The 18511-nt window shown below is 43.4% G+C and overlaps 1 protein-coding gene across 2 annotated transcripts; it reads right to left on the reverse strand.

The window, feature by feature from the left end:
• Positions 1-1801: 1801 nt before the first annotated feature.
• On the reverse strand, positions 1802-7048 carry LOC141929326 (ovomucoid-like). 2 transcript variants are annotated; one of them, XM_074838622.1, is made up of 8 exons: positions 6994-7048; positions 5975-5994; positions 5073-5209; positions 4513-4570; positions 4089-4225; positions 3461-3521; positions 2326-2435; positions 1802-1847 (listed from the first exon to the last, which is right to left on the reverse strand). In XM_074838622.1, the coding sequence occupies exons 1-8, from the start codon at positions 7046-7048 to the stop codon at positions 1802-1804; spliced, it is 624 nt and encodes a 207-aa protein (XP_074694723.1). The 2 variants fall into 2 exon arrangements, with proteins under 2 accessions (XP_074694723.1, XP_074694722.1); XM_074838621.1 differs by having other exon boundaries at positions 2326-2452; positions 3448-3521.
• Positions 7049-18511: the final 11463 nt, after the last annotated feature.

Here is an 18511-nt window from a genome sequence, read left to right on the forward strand (position 1 = left end):
GTATGTGCATGTTTGTTTGTTTGTGTGTGCTTGTGTGCATTCATATTTCGCTTATCCACCCTTATTCTGAAGTAACATTCCGGGTCTTCTGTTGGGGTGGCAGTCTTGACAGAGGTAAGCCATGCTGCAAGCCAGGAAGAATGCTACTTCATCAACAGCAGTCGCAAGTTTAGACATGTTAGACACACCTTCTGTGTCATTATTTCAAGTGAAATATGTGACAAGTTCCTTCTGAAGGACAATAGAAAATTTCTGCGGGCAAACGAGCAACTGTAGAAACCTAAGCGGCAACAGTAGAAACCTAAGCAGCAACTGCTGTCGGATTTTCTCTGTGTGCACCTATCAGTGCTTATTTACATACATGAGCAAAATGTTGAATGAACCACTTCCAGAGTTGAAAGTCTCTACTTTTATTTTCGTGATTCATCCCAGTAAAGCATCATTAATTCATAGTGAAACCAGGAAAGCAGTGAACTGTGAAGGGAAGCAAGAGGGTGTCCCAGACACTGAAGAAGTCCTTAGACTGGACAAGAGATGGGCATATGCAAAGAATTTACAATTGTTATTTCCCCTAAAAGCCATTAGCATTATGGGTTAGATTAGCAGTAATGGACTGATAGTCTGATGATGACAGAACAGTGTGAGACCCTAGCCTGGATCCTAGAAAAGTTGAACCCAATCGTTGCTTCAGCCATTTTTCCATCTCAACATAAATCCTTTGTTTTACCACCAAAGCATGGCTTTTTTGGACAACCTCATTCCATCAAGAAAATCAAGCATCCCCCTCCCTTCGGCTCCCAGAAGAAATGCATATGGGAGATACTACTTTTTAGAAGGGATATGCTCAATTTATTTATGTTTCTCTCGTGTGGATCAAAAAAACACCAATTCAACACTCCAACAGAGGACAAGAGCAAAATAAATTTCATGGACAATATGCCAATGAAAGGTCACACTCTCAAAAAACAGAAGGATACTTTGTCCTTGGATTGTGAAACACTGCTGAAATACTCCTTGGACTGGCAGAGTATTATGTTATTAAAGACTAAGAGAGAAGACAGCTAGGCAGGAGTAAGAACCATCCCTAGGAGGGCATTTATCGTAAAACACTCAGAGATTGTTAAAGGACAATTTCAAGATGAAGAAAATCTAGAAATAAGTCATTTGGAGGATCTAGACAAATAGGCAGGGCCCACTCATGTGTCTGAAAAATATGGGCTTTGCTAACAGACTGCCCTTGCAGAGTGCTACGCTTCAGGTGAGGACTGTGCTCAGGAGCCCAGGGATCAGCACTGGGTGCAGACACCACCACAGCCTGAGCAGGTTCTGCTGATGACACCTACACCTGGAAAATGCACCAGAAATACCTTAGGAGAGATCAGCTAGTGTCATTGCCTCCGAGCAGTATTTCAGCCCTTTACAATGTCAAACGTCTAAAAGGGTCTGAACACTAGTGTAGGCTATCATTTATGTACAAAGTCACACAGCTCTGAGGTTTATGCATCTGTATTTACTTTTCTGTCTTTTATGAGAGGGAGGGGAGCAAGATGTTGTTCTTGTTATATCCCAGAACTATGAGCACGTAACCCGTTCAGCCTGGCACCATCAGTCAACAAATCAGAAGAAAATGTTTCATGAGACAACACATGAAACAAGACAAAGAAATGTTGCTGATGTAGTTTATTGAGAAAGAAAATCAGGAGTGAGCTGAGTTCCCCAGAGGATTAGATGAACTGAGGTGAGATCTTTAGTTGGGATTTGCCAGTGGGGATCCTGTGGTGAATTCTCTCAGCACTGATATTCAGCATTTTCCAAAATGGCTTAAAGTGAGAGTCTCATTGCTGTCCCTGAAAGCAAGGAGAGGAAAAAATGGATTAGACACAGAGTGCTGCCTGCTGTAATCTCTCCTTTTGCTTGACTTCTAGAGAAGGCGTCAGATAGGATCCTGCCACAGAGCCAAAGAACTTGCAGACTGAGAGTCCCTTTAGGTATTTGATTATTAAGAGATGAGTGAAATTATTTAACCCATTCTTAAGACTGAAATATTTTGGAGGAAAGTATAATGAAACTTCAAATTTAATTTTCTTTGCAACATGCAAGAAAAATTCCATTGAGGTTAACGGTCTTCAAACCGCTCACACTAACCAGACATCGCTCTTTGTATTCTCTAATAAAAAAAACCTGAATGGTCGGCACAAAGGCTGGCATTCTGTCCCAGCCCAAATCCCTAATCAGTGCTGGTCAGCAAACAAGAAAGTGGCAACTGTGAACTTGTGCCTACAGAAGGCAACTGATAACGTGAATGTGATCTATGTTTCTACGTACACAACTGCATTGCAGAAGTTACACTTATTGCTGTATGTTTTGCTGTCAGAGCCACAGAGAGGCATAGACTCAAGCGAGCAGACAGGTTTAGGGTAGTCACTGCAGTGAATCTGGAAAGAAAAAATATCTAATCTGAAGGATATGAAGGAGTCAATAGCAGAAGGGCTTGAACCCCTAGCTACAGCTGCAGTGCTAATGATAATGATCTAACTAAAAGTAATTAACTTCCTTGCACAATCTGATATAAACTGAGGTGTCAGTTTCTCCTATGCCAGAAGAATTTAGTAATATAAAAATAGATCATAATTTCCTGTTTGAAGAGATGTATATCATAACCTGACCACAGCATTTCTAAGCAGCAGCAGTTCACTCGGTGAACGTGCCATTCCCGTGATCACATTGCACTGTGTTCCCAACCTGGCCAGGAAATTAAATGGAAAAACACTGGTGTCTGGAGAAGTGTAGGTGCTGATGCCTGTATAAAGGTCCGGTGTCTCTCCTACAGTCTTAAAACAGGAAGATCAGCAGATACTGTGAGAGTGGGGTTTTGTTTCTTTGTGCAATGGGTGCTATGCTTGCTGAGAAGTATCGTAGTGCAAAAAACCTATATGGGTCCAGGAAGAGGCTGAGGAATTTCATGGAGAAGAAATCTATCAAGGCTTACTGACTACACAGAAACCGCACCTAGCTGAGGTCCATCACTTGAAAATAGCTGGAGGCTGGAAGAGTAGAAGTCCCATGCACACTCACTCTACTCTTACTCTCTCCTACAGGATCCTTAAGACCCCTGTGCTAAGAGCAGGCTCTGCATCAAGCCATCATGTGCTTGATGGATCATTGGTCTGACCCCAAAAGCCATGCTCTGTTCTTATTCTCAGTTCTGCCCCGATGGATTATTTCTGATACTACTCTTTTACTGATCCCTTCTTGTGCAACCACCCTCTTCCTTTTCTGACGTTAGCGCAGATAATGTGTATTATATGTGAAGAAAGCAAAATCTTCCCTGTGCTGAAGCACAGCAGCAGTTACACTCCTGTAGCACACTGCTGGTCTGGGGGCTGCTGCAGACACTGGCAGTGCTTCCCCTGACATCAGAGGGACTGAAACATGGTCTCTCATCACGTAGTTCACTTACTGTAGCAATTTCCTTCTTACATTCACCATCGTACTTCTTGCCAACACCAGCTCCAGGCTCTCTGGGAAGGGAAGAGACCCATGTTAGGGAACTCTGTGAGCAACCTGCTCTGCTGAACCCCACATCCCAGCAACGCAGATCAGTCCCAGGTACAACGTAGGGGATACAAGAGACATCCAGCTTAGGTTGTGTCCACATGGCTCTAGATACCAGCTCCGGTGGTGACACAGCCTGCCAGAATGCATGATGCGAAGGACAAGGGAGGGTCCAGGGTATTAGCATGAATGAGGAGCTAGGTTGTGTGACACTGTAGATGCACCTTAGGTTAGTTGCTGTCCTCTGCAAGGCAGCATCTCCCACACAGACCCTTTTAACTTAGTTAAGAGAAGCATGCTCTCCTGTGTTAGATCCCCACCCAGCCCTCTACTTCTCTCTCTAGATCAAAGGCACAGTTTTCCTTCTAATCACAAAGGAAAACAGGGTCTAGTTACCAGAGAAAGAAGAGGTTCAAAGTCCAAGCACCTTACAGAGAAGACCTTGGTAGAAGTATATTCAGAAGATATAGAAGTATATTCAGAAGAGCAGCTGTTAGGAGTGCTAAGCACTCATTACCCCTCGCAGTACTCACGGGTTACGGGCACACAGCAGGCACTCATTGTCGTAGGTGACCCCGTCGGTACCACAGACGGGGCTGAGGTCTTTGCTGCAGAGCAACACCACTTTGCCTTCCTCATTTGTTGTGTTGGGATATTTACTGCAGTCCACCTGTTGAGGGAACACACAACAAAGCACTGGTGAAGGCTTACTTATAGGAAGCAAGTAGATATGGTGAGTGTGTCTGTCTGGACACCTATGATATCACCACAAGCAAAATACTTTTTTGTGTGTCACTATGACGACAGTTCACTTGAAGATGACCAATGCAAGATTCTGACATCTCATATGTCCTATTATTTAGTGTTTGAATTATTTATTGGGGGAGTCAGCAAGAAGCTTTGGCCACTCAGAAGCAGGACGTGCCCCTTGGCCAAGGGCAAAATGGTTTCACTTACAGGAACAACTTCCTTGCATTCTCCATCGTGGTCTTTGCTGACATTGGTTCCATATTCTCTAGAGAGGGAAAGACAAATGTTAGGAAGTTCAGCAAAGACATCCTAGGTGCTGGAAATATGTAACTAATACAAGGGAAAGCTGACTTTTTATCAGTTAGGCTTATATATATTTTTTGAGAAGGTAGCGCCATCCTCCCTGACCAGCTAGCACTGAGTGGCTGACAGGGATGTAAAGACCCTGAGAGCTTTAGGACCATTTGGGGCAGTTCAGAGCAGAGCAACTCTCCATCCTTTTGCTCTGCTTTGCTGTGATGAGATATGCCCTAGGGGCTGTCATCTAGCTGATCCTTGAGCTGGAGAATTAAAAACTGAATAAATTACACCAGCAAAGGAGACACATGGTGACTAAAGTGATGTCTAGGCAACAGAGTGCCACAGAGTGATATACAAGCTCTTTTTGAAGGAATTGACACAAGTGACATATGACAGATCACTGTTGAAAAGTGGTGCTGCCAGGAGCCCTAAGCATTGCTGCCTGAGATCTCCTATGCAGTACGTACCGGTTGTTGGCACAGAGCAGGCACTCATTGCTGTAAGTGACTCCATCAGTACCGCAGATGGGGCTGAGGATCTTGGTGCAGACCAACACCTCTTTGCCTTCCTCATTTGTAGCGTTGGGATACGTACTACAGTCCACCTGTCAAAGGAATGTACAGCAACAGGGTGAAGAGGACATTTTACATTCACAACCCTGATTTTGCATGAAACAGTGACCAGATACAACCCGCAGTGGGTTTTTCACTACTACAGCACAAACTTGTGCTTGTGGGTCAATCTGGTAACAGGTGAATCCTTCCTGCAGAGACCTCCCCATGCAGCAGGAAAGGAGAGGGCTGTAGCTGTGCAGCGCCCCAGATGGGGTATATCAGTAGTGGTCTCTCATGCTCACTTGGCATCATTTTGCAAAGGCTATTTGTTGGTCCCTCATTGTTATATTCTTGTGGCCTCTCCAGTGCACTTCTGTTATTACTCTTTCATTCTCAACATGCTTTTTACAGAGGAGCAAGACTAATGACCTGGTGTGTGGAAGCTGGAGTATCTCCTAGTATTTTATTCTTGAAATAGGTTGTCTTTGGGTAGGTTCTGATACCACAGTCTATTGCTATCAGTTTAGAGCCAGTCATATATGACCAGCTTAAATCTTAGACTAGTTTAAAGTTACTAAAAAATTAATTAATCCAAAAATTTTCTATCATTACTACTACTACAACAGTATTAACATACAGCATAGATGTAGAGCCAGGAACAGTATCATTTAAGGTTTTACACTGTAGAAACTGATTACAATGACACTAATTTCATGCTAGGTGCAAAACAGCTAAGCATCTACAGGCCTGAAGTTTTTCCTCATTCCTGAAGCCACACACCTGAGAAAAGAGGCAAAAAGAAATCTTCCACTCACCTCAACCCCAAAAGCAGCATCTGGAAAAGAAAAGAGGCAGAAAGTGTGAAACAAAGCCAATGTGATAAGACCTCAGTTAAAGTTGGAAATCTGGATGTAAAATTCCTATATTCAGCACCACACTGAATGATTTCCAGCAATCGGTTTCCTGAATGAAACAAGCTATGTATGATTTTTTTTTTTCTATGTTGATAAGTATAATAGCATTGCTTATTCCTGGCTGTGATGAAACATGTTTTTGAATAGCTTTATTCTTTTTTATTTTGAGATAGGTAGACTTATTAATTGAAAATAGAATAGCTTTTCCTTCCTTATCTTTTTACACATCCATTTTGACCCTAAAAAGCTGCTATTACATATCTGAAAAAAAAACTGAGTCAATACAGATAAATGCAAATGCAAATAGTCACCTACAGGATAAGCAAATACATACAGCATCTGTTGTCAGGAATATGCATTTTAAAGAAGCTGAGTGTAAAAAAAACATTGTCTTTGACTTTGTAAATTCATCAGATGTAAATATGCAGCGAGAACATCAGACACCGGCTTGTTTTCATCTCTTGTTTCTCCATTAGCAGCAAAAGTACTGCAGGAAAGTTGCCAGGCTCCTGCAAAGAACTTGCTTGTGCCATTACAATATTTCATGACTAGTTACTAGAGGTCTGAACACCTCGTTACGGCCTGGTTTCAAGTATTTATCCATTTGCTGTAATTGTACAACAAGAATTGTAAGCAGCATAACGGTGTTAAAACAACAGTGTAAAAAGTGTAACAGCACCAGTTACCAGCACAGAGCTCTGCTTGCAGTTATTTGTGTTTATGACAGACAACCAGCTACAGCAGTGATCCATTTAAGACTGTCCTGAAATTTGCTCTTGCATCTCATGTGATGCCAACAATCAGATGCAGCCTAGCTCTTTTAGGAGAAGATTTTCTCTCTTTGAAGCCACTATCTTATCCTTTTAAAGACAGCCAGGACTCGGACATGAAGCCTCTGCGGCACCTTGAAATTTACTCACCTGGGAAGCAGCAAAACGCAAAGGAGAGGAGCACAAAAACACCTGCCGTGGTCATGGTGGAAGTATTTCTTGAGTCTGCAGGCTGCCGGCTCCTGCTCTGCTCATGAGATGGTCTCTCCGAGGCCAGCTGCAAATATATACAAATGCAACGTCTAAACTGTTCAACTGTAACATAAAACAACCAGCAGAATCTGTCACCAGTACAATGAGGCTGGTAATATTTATTGAGGTCTTGACTTTCAGGTAATGGTCTGCATCAGCTCAGCAATTGATTTTGGCTGGACATCTGGTTAACAGCTTGAGACAAGTATCACATGTTCTCAGTGGTCAAAACCAAACAAACAGCCTTTTAGACAAAAGAAACCTCTTTAGGATTCTGGTAGAAACATAAGGAGCACAAATATCGAGGGGAGTAAATGGCAGGTCCTTCATTCATCTCTGCAGAGCAGCATCTCCCATCAGGGAGCAGCTTAGGCAGAGCATGCAGCATTACCCTGCTTGCAGATCAGGCTAAGAGTCTCTGCTTTCCTTTCTAGTTTTGGGTTGGGTTTTTTCCACGTTCCCAGATATTCACCACTAGGTATGAATACAGCTCAGGCCTGGCTTTACCATCAGCAGAACTGGTTAAGCCTTGTCAGGTGAGTCTGACAGAACTGTGTCTAACCTGTGAAGCTAATGGTATTTAGCACTGGTTTGATAAAACCCACCTCCTGGGTATAGAAGAGTTCAGTAGAAGACTTGAAAGCAGATTAAAATTCTGTCAAATACCACTAAAAATGTCACTTGAACCTTATCAGCAGGGAGCACCTATTTACAGACCCAGTCACAATTAAACAGGCTGACCGATTCAAAGTGTTCTGCCAAGCTATCTTAAGAACAAAAGACACCGAAGGTTTGGGAACCTATTTACATAGCACCAACTACGCTTGAAAGTACAGTAGGTCCTTTCCCCCTACAGATATTTTAGAAAATCATACTTAAAATATAGAGCCTGTCCCAATTTTCCTGTCTGTCTTGCACCTCCAGCCTTTGTGCCATCTCCAAATTGCTCCTTCCTAGGAGGAGGTCTGGACCTCTGCTGGTTTAGTAGGTGTAATTTTGCGGGAGTAGCTTCTGCCTTTAACCCAAGTTTCTCACCATGATCCTTTTCACAGGTCTGAAATGGGAAGCATACCTGCGTCTTTTTGGTCATCGGAGCTAAGCATTGTGCTTAGGATAGACTTCAAAACTGTGGGAGCTGCAGAGCAAAAGAAGCTTTATGGGTGCTCCCTTGCACAAACAAGGCACCACTCATTAATCAAATGAAATTCAGCTGAAATCATTGAAGGTTAGTCCAAGCCATTGTGTTGGTGTCTGATACATCACAGTGGTCTAAAGGGTATACTTGGATCCTTAAATGTATAAATTTTATAGTGCATGGAATCACCTTACTGGGCACTGGCATGTTATGAAGGCCACAGCATGGCTGTGTGGATATATAGGTTACATTTTCACCTAAAAGAGATGGGTTTCTTCACAGGGAGAAGCATTAAAATAATTATGCTGCTGGGTTTGGTTCTATAAATTACAGGGAGCATACATGAATATTTTAGATAGATATGGCACATCTTCAAGATGTATTGCCCAAATGTGCCTTGTGGATGGCATCTCTGGAAGCCAAATACTTCTCCCAGAGCACGTACAGGAGCACACTGAGGCTGCTGTCATATGCCGTGCTAGTTGCCTTCATCAATTCACCCGTACAGTCTCTGGGAGGGAGGTACATCTTTCTGGGTCAAATATGAACTTTGTCACTGCCTTCTCCAGCCAGGCAGTGAGACCTTTGTGAATCATCCTCACCAGCCTTCCCAGCCCCAAACAGGCAGCTTTTGACATGTTGCCTCCTGCCTGGTGCCCACATGCTGCTGCCCCAGGCTACTCCCTGCCTTGGATGATGTTGTCCTCTAGGCAGGACCAACCTATCTCCTGATGGGTGGAGAGCACCGTCCTGCCAAAGGCTGGCATGTGTTGCCTGTACACACCAAAGAAAAATTTTCCACTGCAACTGCCGGGTTCAGCACCGGGTCTGGCACTTACTGGCTCCAAGCAACCCAGATTTCCTCCAACCATCACAACACTCATCCGACGTTCAGCAGATCCATTCCTTCCCTCTTTTACCTACAGACACTTCTAAGGAGACTCAAGCCTGTGACAATTAAGTGCTGACTGGGGAACACCAGTCTCCCCTGAGCTGCTCAGGTACCTGCTCCAGGAAAGCCACAGAAGTGACACCCAGGTATCTTCAGGTTTCAGACTCATGCACAGCCTCCCCACCTGGGGTTACAGCTCCAGATTATCCTGCCTCTGATAACAGTGTGGAAAAATTCCACAGCTGGCTAAGCTCATGCAGTAGGACAGGTTGCTCAGTTGTTAGCTACTCATGGAAGAACAGTTAGAAAGAGGATTTGGTCTGCAATCCTGCCACTGATCTCATGCTGTAATCCACTTCATTACGATCTTCTAATCCTCAAAGTCAGAGGCAGCGTATGGCTAATGACCATTTGGCCTTGTGTGTGCAGAAGCCAGCACAAGGGCAAAGATCCACAAGTAAGAAAATACAGTGCCACATGTTATGGTCCTGAGCACCAGAGGGTCTGCAGGCTGACACCAGGGCAGGATCTGGCCATTATGCAACATCCTCTCTCACTTACCCAAGGAATTTCTTCTTTAATATTTCCCACTACAGTTTTTGCCAGTATTGATTTCATATTCTCTGGAAGAATCAAAACTGATGCTGGGAAATTTTCTTATCAGATATGGGACTCCTCAGCATAAGTTAATACACTGATAAATGAATGACAAACTATTTAATACACTTTTCCAAACATTCCTGGGTTTTGTCACATTATTTATTTCCAAAATAGCTGTTGTAAAAGTGGGAAATAACAATAATTAGTTGTAGCTCTTTCATGAAATTTCCTCTAATCACTCCAAAATGCCTGCTAAATACAATTCAGACTGCAGTTTCCATCTTTGTCTTTCTCTTGGCCACAGTGTGGCCAATAACTATTTGTACTGAGCCACACACCTGGAGAAACTGATAGAGAATAAATGGAAGATCTGCCTCTCACCTAGTGCCCGAAGGCACCATTTGAACTAAGCAATAAGCAAACAACGTCACTGATATGATTTAAACGTATCAATATGAAAACATATCCATGTGTTTATGAACTTATTAAATAGAGTTTGATTCAGGTAATGCCAGTGAATATTTTCCTGAACTAATAAGACCATGTGCAGAACTTTGTACCCTGCAGGTGAAGGCTAACATGGTTTCACATTACTTATGCAATGAATTAAATGTACTTGGCCACACCGCAAGGACAGATGTTGACACATGGGAATGAGTCCAGCAGAGGCCACCAGGCTGGTCAGGGGTTGGGGCACAGGGCATTTGGGGTAACCTGTGGGAGCTGGGCTTCTTCAGCCTGGAGAAGAGATGGCTACAGGGGATCACATTGTTATCAGGTCCCTGATGGCGTTTATAGAGAAGACAGAGCCAGAGTCTTCTCAGAGCTGTACGGCAAAGGGATCAAATTCTGACCAAATAGCAGGAATTATTCTTTGCCACGAGGGTGATCAAGCAGTGCCACAGGAACCAGAGAGGCCGTGCACATCCTTCCTCAGTGATACTTAAAACCCAGCTGAGCGACGAAGGCCTTGAGCACCCTGAGCTGACTTTGGCCTTGCTTTGAGCAGGGGTTGGGCTAGAGACCTCTAGAGAGCTCTTCCAACCTGAGTTATTTGATGTATATGGTACTTACATAACGCTCTCTCCTATGGATAGTTTTCATTAATGAAGGAACATAATACTTCTCAATGACCCAGGAGAGCAGTCTCAGAGTTTTCCTACAATCTTTGCTAAAGGGCCACACGTAAGTGGTACAAATTGCTCTCAGTACATTTTTATGGGGGATGGCCAGTAAAATGCACAACAAAAAGAGTATATAGTAATCATTGCTAAAAATCACACTAAACTATTCAAATTTGAGAACGTCATTAGCTCTCAAAGATTTCAGTCTCTCCACTTCTGCAACAGCTCATGTCCTCACCATCACAACACTTCCCCAGAAGAGCATCAGCATTTGAACCTACAGTAAAGTTATCTGTGCCACAGAAAATCAGTTGTCACTGCTGTGCTGCAGCCTGGACCAGGCACAGGTCTCAGTAGAATCAACTCTGAGGACATACATTCACTTCTCACCTCACCAGCTCCAGCTCTGGGCAGTTTCTGGATGACGAGGACGTCAGGTCAAGGGTTCCATTACATAGGGCGAGAATTACTCATGTGAAAGCAGGAACATGCTAGAACAAGCAGCAGAAAAAGGAGGCACTAAACAGTAGAACATTTGGCTGCACAACAGCCCAGGCTATCACTCTTTGAAGTGAACATACTGCAGAGAAGGTGGTTTGGAGGTAATGCAGGAGATGTTATCCTGCAGCTAGTCAGAGGAAAAGGAAATCATTGGCTTAATCAGTTTTCCTGACACTTCAGTGATCTCAGCTGTGCATCACTGGGGGCTCCTTTCATCTTTGCCACAGTCCAGGCAGGAACAATGAGGAGGTGGCTGTAGGGAAGTAGCAGCTGACCTGGGATCGACATTGTTCATGGCTGCCTGACAGGAGAAAGTCAATTTGGCAACTTCACTGCTAAGGTTGGGAAAGTCTCCTTCAGGAGCTGGGGTCAGGAGAAAATCTTCCAAAGGTAAGGGGAAAAAAAAAAAAAAATCAGTAGATTCTTATCTGCAAGGAGACATTATTTATAGCTCAATGTACAGTTAAAATAGAATGAATAAGCATGTTCTGCCATGAAAGCAAATTGCTTTGAGGTTATATAAACCAGGGGAATAGTTGAACACGTCTCCAAAGGACAGCAGATGAGGCATTTTCAAGCTACCAGTCATCTAGCAGCATGCACGTCATCAGAACAGCACACGGCAGGGGGAATGTGGCTGTGTCCCTTAGATATCAGACAGCTATGCAAGCCAGAAGAGTGCCGTTGCCAAGAGAGGCTTATAGGCAGAAGTAAGATATTTTAATTGACTAACTAGCAGGGCTAGGAAAAGTTATTCAGTATGGTTGGGATGAGAAGTTGCTGCATGCTACTGGGGGCAAAAAGGAACAGGAAGGCCTCAAGGAAAATTGCTTGATCCCTGGACAGCTGCATTCGAGAGCTTGTTTACAGAGGGCTAAGCATCCTGAATGCAACTGCAATATGAAGGCTATGGTAAGGCTGGCTGGGGAGACAGGTTACAGCCTCCTGTGAAACACAGGGATCATCTCTTCACAGTGAGCTGCCAAGTCTCATTAATTTATCATAGGAACATGCCTTCAGTGCTCGTTCCCCTCAGTTGTGTTCCATAAGATTGACAGACATGGCTATAGACCACAAAGCGTTCTTGACAAGAGGGTAATTAACCTTCGATGTTTACATCTCCCTCCTCTTGGTAAGTAACACACCAAGTTTGTGCGTTTTGGGGAGGGCTGGCTGTAAAAAAGGGATAGTTTCCTTTTATGCTCTTGATCAGAGGTCAGGAGGATCAGAATAATGATTTTTCTGAGGTCTATTGTAGTAGTGAGGAAGAATTTCCTTGAGTAAATGGCCAAAGCCTTGGACTCAGGGGTCTTGGACGAGCCCCAGATCTGTGAATGAGATCACCATCAACCTGCAGCTCCACAGCCCTTTGGGCCAGGATCTGGGACCTGCCTCATTGCAAGCTCAGGACAGGGTGACCTGAGGCTCTGCCCAACTTGAGGGAGCTAGAGGTGTGGAAGTTTATACACAGGTATAGGAGAGAGAAACTATTCTAAAGAAATTTCTAAGCTAAATAAACCTTTCAAGAGTGTGTGCCCCTGCACAAACCCCATATAGGAGGAAGCAACCAGGAGTCCAAAGCAGCTGTTCCTGGAGGTGCCAGTCCATTGCCGCCTCAGTATCCTGGAGGCATTGCTCTGCCTATTAACTGCCCCAAGAAACATCAGTGTATCACATTCCCAGGCAAAGTTTTCTTTCCATGTGAAACCACAGGATGAGGCAATGCAGAACAGGAGCAAGTAGAGCATCAAACAGAAACACGGTCCCATGCCTCACCTTTTCAGCCAAAAAACTAGCAAAAATTCACATGAGAAACAATGTTTGGAAAAGACAAATGAAGGTGGTTGCTTTCATTTATGGGAAGAAAACCAGGAACCTCTGGGATTTGGGATGAATGATGGTTTGCTTTTTAGGGAAGATCTTGTAACTAAAGCAGCAACAAGGGATTTTCTTTCTGAGGGATAGGGTGCAATAGGCTAAGAATGAAAATCCACTGCTCTCCCTAGTGGGAAAGAAAAGGAGAATAAGGTGAGAGACAGGATGCATCATGGTGCTATGACTTGAACCCTTGGCTGGAATAGAAGGAATCGGATGGAAAGAATTTCTGTAGCTGAAGGACTATTAGCATCATAACCACTGAACACTTCTTCCTTCATTATTAAGATCAAAAGAAAGGGCAATAATTTCCTTTATTCTGCAGAGCTGAGTTTTAAGGAGACCACTGGCTGATTCTTTGCAGCTGGAAATGGGTGAAGCACCATTGGTACTGACAGAAAGGAGCATGCTGCTGAACTACAGGATTTGACTATTTCACAGACATTGAGGTAGATAGCAGGACTTCTACCATCTCTAAACTATTACACTAGCAGAGTAATGCAGTTTTTTACTTAATATGTTAGTATATGCATGACAACTGCTATGTTGTACATGATCATATGGCCCCTACATCCCCTGGCTTGGGCATTGTGCCCCATTTGCAACTTGACAAAAATTCTTCTCTCAGGAGAGCTGAATGCACTGATATCTGCAAAGGTTTTGTGTGTCTCCTTTTCTGCTCTTGAAACAGGTCATGTTGCACTTACTTGATGCTGTCAGTGAAGGTTGTTTGTGCATGCTTGCATAGCAAAGAAATATTTCTGCTACTTGTCTCATATTTTGCATCTTTTTGCCATCCTTCTCTTCATAGATTTGAATGCAGCCTGTGGAGAATAGCGATATTAGAAAGCTAGCGTTAAATCACTGCCAAATAAAATGTCAACAGAAGGTATATGCATCACTTACGTCCAATCGTACACTGCCTGCTCAGCATACGGCTGACATTATTTGGGATGCTGCCACAGAGAGCAATGGGAGTTCAGGCTGCTTCTTGGTTTGCCTTCCTTCTTAGTCACTGGGATGACTGCTGTTCCCAAGTCCCTGGGTGTCCCACGTTCTCTGCAGAAGGGAAAGTCTGCCATTAGAGACTCAGTATGACCATTTTCCCAAAGGGGGACGGGTGCTGGGCATGTAAATAAAACTCCCAAATGATACAAGTGAAGTAGAGTTCATCTGAGTTAACCACCAACAAGGAAGTGGTTTTACTGTCTCTGACTAATTATAATCCTATCAGTCAACAAACCTATGCCATCTGAATATGCTGCATCATTTGGATTTCCACTGTGGCTATTTTCTTCAGCTGTTTTCTTTTCTCTGTTAAATCTTCACGATTTCCCCTCAAGCACAAACAGCAAGTGAAGAGGGACGAAAGGAGGATAAATTGGAAAAGCACAGGGAGAGGCCAGGGATTAGGGGACTGTCACTCAGAAAGCATGTTCTTTCCATCAGACTGACACATTATAGGCAGAGATCCCACATTCATTGGTGTAAGTGAAACCATCTGTGCCATAGATCTGCTCTGGAATTGGCCAGGGGGCCCTGACTGGCCATCCTCAGCCATGCCCCTGGGGCGTGTGCTATAGCAAAGCTTTAAAGAGAACAGAGAAAAAGAGTTTAAAGCAATAAATTTCCAAACATTCCTCATTCTTCAGGGGTCTAGAATTAAATTAAGGTTTTACTTCCATGAATGAAAAACAGGCAGGATGCGATGCACTATGTGAACGCTCTTTGTTTGCAAATTCATAAGTATGTTTAAACTTATGGGGCTGCACCTCAGCTGGTGAAAATCTGGAAAACCCTCCTGGGCTGAGTGGATGTCTGCCAGCTGGAGACAGGCTCCCTTCCGCTACTGCTTTCTGCTTTTTTCATATCTACTCGTTGATCAGCAGAGAGCACACAGCCAGAGCCACGCAACCAGAGCATGGCAAAGAATCAAATAAAATTGTATCAAACATTAAATTACAACAAGAGAATGAACATTCTGGAGTGAGAACATACTGATGGATGAAATGGGTGGATACCAGGATTATATTCCCTTAAATATAAAGGTCTGAGGAAATTTTTTCAGTTCCCAAACTATTTTCTTTGCTAACAGCCAGTTAAATAGACCTGTGTGACTGATACAATGAGTTTGTATAATTACTTCTAGATTTCTTTTTTTTTTTTTTTTGAGGAACACATTGCTATAAAAGTGGTAAAAAAATCATTTAAATGTTCTTCTGAAAAGAGAAGAGTTTTAAAAATCAGTAGAATGAGCCTTCTTACTCTCAACCACCCATCAAGAGAGACAGAGTAGGCCCATCCACGTGCCTCTCTAGCAAATACAGCACATGAAAAAAAACTAAAACAAGGCAAATTATCAGCAGACGTAATTTTGAAAGGTATAGATTGTAAAGTGTTTGAATGAAGTTTAGGTACACACGCTATCAAGGAAAGTTGTGGGGTTTTTTTTCGAGTCACAGATGGGTGAGTGCTGATAAATGGTGAAAAAAAAATCTTTTGGCTCAGTATGAAAAGACTAAGTATTGTTTTCTAAAAGCCACTTATCAATCAAGATTTAAATGATTTACCTCATTCTTCCTCCTCTTCTTGTTGTAAGAAAAATGACTGTAGACTCAGAAAACATCGATAAGGCTGTAAAGATAAGTTAGACAAACAAGGAAGGAGAGAGGACATTTATATTTTTAAAATATTGCCTCTGCGATATGTACTGGTGCATTTACAGGTCACGAATCCTGAGGCTGGACTGTCATCAGTGTGAAATATGTCGAAGTTCGTCAGCCCTTGGTGCGGCTTGAGAGCTCAGTCCCCGCTCTCCAGAGCCAGAGAGCTGCAGCAGTGGCTGCAAAGCAGAGCGTGGAGCTGGACCAGCTGTGTTCCAGCAGTAAATTTTAGATGCCTGATGTTGCAGTCATAACAGGCACTGGAAAATCAGTTTTTTCTTCACTGCATCCTTGACTGAGGGTGTAAGGCTGCACCCGCAACTATTTCTGTTCATGGCAAGAGTGCGAAAATAAGAGTGCACTGAAGCAAGACTAAATCCATGTTTGCATCTGGTCCTTTTAGCGCCTCTTTCCAAGTTAAAAAACAGGCTTTCCTAGCATGACAGTTGAATGTTTTTTGAGCGTAACCTGACCATTTTGAAGCTGCTCAGGCTTTTGCCCAAGGTGAGTAAGAAAGTCAGCCTCAGGGCCCTGCAGCATTATGCACCTGAGAAATGATGGAGCGGTAGGATGAGCAGCACCAAAGAGTCTGTCACCCTCACAATGGAGATGGTTACTGAATATATTTGCAGCCTGGCGAGCACTGAGCTCATGACGTGATGTCTTGGTGTTCCCCAGCACAGTAATCTCTATCTATCCATCTATCCAGCCATTCTTCTATCTGTGGCCAAGCAGGCACCCAGCTCAGTCAACCATACCTTAAAAACAACTTTCAAGTCTCTTGGTGACAATTCAAAGCTGGTATTGTTCTACCTCTTTCCTAAGCCACAAAAATTCAATGCTTCCTCTTGAATGTGCTCGTCTTTGCCTGACCATTGCTTTCTCATCAACATAAAGTAGAAAGAAATCATCTCATTAACACACGCTCAGTAAGTAACCCTGGAACAGCTGAAAAACAACTCCAAGGCACAGAAGACAGCTCTGTCCCTGAGAAGGCAGCTGCCCTACTTTTACAGAGTTATATTGCTTCATAAAACACCCCCCTAAGCCTAGGGGATATTTAAATTCCAATGTCTTTCCCATTTTATGGCCCAGTTTTAGTGATTTATTCCATTATGTACTTTTACATGAAACCTACTGGTAAACACTGAATGGAAAACTCTGTCTAATGACCACTTTGGCTTCTTCCCTGGATTGCCCTGACTTAATCTCAACTTTGTGCCTCCTTGAGTTCATGTTTGCCTTTGGTGTCATCAGACAATGAGCTCTGCACAGGCGGCTTTGGCACAGCTGTGCCCAGCTAATGTCATTCAGTTGGATCTTGGCAGTTTTACTGCAAAGGCTTGCGACAGCCAGCGGTCAGACCTAAGTCAAAGTGAAAGTCTGCCAAAGTCCACAAAAAAATTGTTCAGGTCTTATCCCTGAGGATAACCAAGTAACACTTAAAGACTAAAGCAGCATGTTCTACAAGAACACCTTAAAAGAAAATGGCAAAAGGTTATACAAACCAAAGGAGCGTTTACATTAGGACGCAGACCCAAGAAAAGTACAATAAGCTATTGTTAGTTACAAATCATCTTGAAAAGTACATGCCAGCCACGGACACTAATGGCACAGAGGTACTACGGCCTCATTCCCTGATACAATGCTCACAGTATCTCCAAGTCAGGAACATTTGCCTTCAGCCTATTCTTCTAGCCTGACAATTCAAAGAGTGACTTTCCAAACTGATCCAAATAATTGTGTTATTCTCTGGTAAACTACAATGGGACATTGAATCAAGGAGGTGCTAGCGTAGTCCAGAAGAAATCTTTTAACCCTGAAATATTGGACTTGTAATAGTTTTGGTGATCTGGTGTGGAGCTAGTGGTAGTGGCTGTACCTATGTTGCCCACAGATGAAGGATAGTCCCTAGGTCCCCTACCTCCCTGCCGTCCATGCGGACAACAAAGTGACAGCACTTGTATCACCAGGTCCTGAGCTCTTTGACCTCAAAAAAAGTAGACAAAACATGACTATCAAGCAGAATTGCTTTCCTATGACTTGTTATATATTCAATTAAAACTGTGAACAGTGAACAATGAGAAGTCATCACAGTTCAGCAAAGCTCCTGCTGATTGGAAAAAGGCAAATATAACCCCCATTTTTAAAAAGGGAAATAAAGGGGACCCAGGGAACTACAGGCCAATCAGTGTCACCTCTGTGCCTGGCGAGATCATGGAGCATATTCTCCTGGAAACTATGCTAGGGCACATGGAAAAGAAGGAGGCAATTGGTGATAGCCAACGTGGCTCACTAAGGGCAAATTGTGCCTAATTAATTTGGTGGCCTTCTACAACAGGATTACAGCGCTGGTGGATAAGGGAAGAGCAATGGACATCATCTACCTGGAGTTGTGCAAAGCACTTGACACTGTCCCACACAACATCCTTGTCTCTAAATTGGAGAGACATGGGTTTGATGGATGGACCACTCGGGGGATAAGGAATTGGCTGGATGGTCACACTCAAAGAGTTGTGGTCAACAGCTTGATGTCCAAGTGAAGACCAGTGATGGGTGGCATTCCTCAGGGGTCGGTACTGGGACCAGCACTGTTTAACATCTTTGTTGGAGACATGGACAGAGG

Source organism: Strix aluco, chromosome 13 (assembly GCF_031877795.1).
Source record: "Strix aluco isolate bStrAlu1 chromosome 13, bStrAlu1.hap1, whole genome shotgun sequence".
NCBI lineage: Eukaryota > Metazoa > Chordata > Aves > Strigiformes > Strigidae > Strix > Strix aluco.

Excerpts from the sequence above, each read along its gene's own strand:
- LOC141929326 (XM_074838621.1), bottom strand. The coding sequence starts at position 7,048 with ATGACCACGGCAGGTGTTTTTGTGCTCCTCTCCTTTGCGTTTTGCTGC. Across the intron at positions 5,210-5,974 it reads ATGCTGCTTTTGGGGTTGAG|GTGGACTGTAGTACGTATCC; the intron begins GTGAGTGGAAGA and ends TTCCTTTGACAG. Across the intron at positions 1,848-2,325 it reads AACTTCTGCAATGCAGTTGT|GGACAGCAATGAGACTCTCA; the intron begins GTACGTAGAAAC and ends CCTTGCTTTCAG.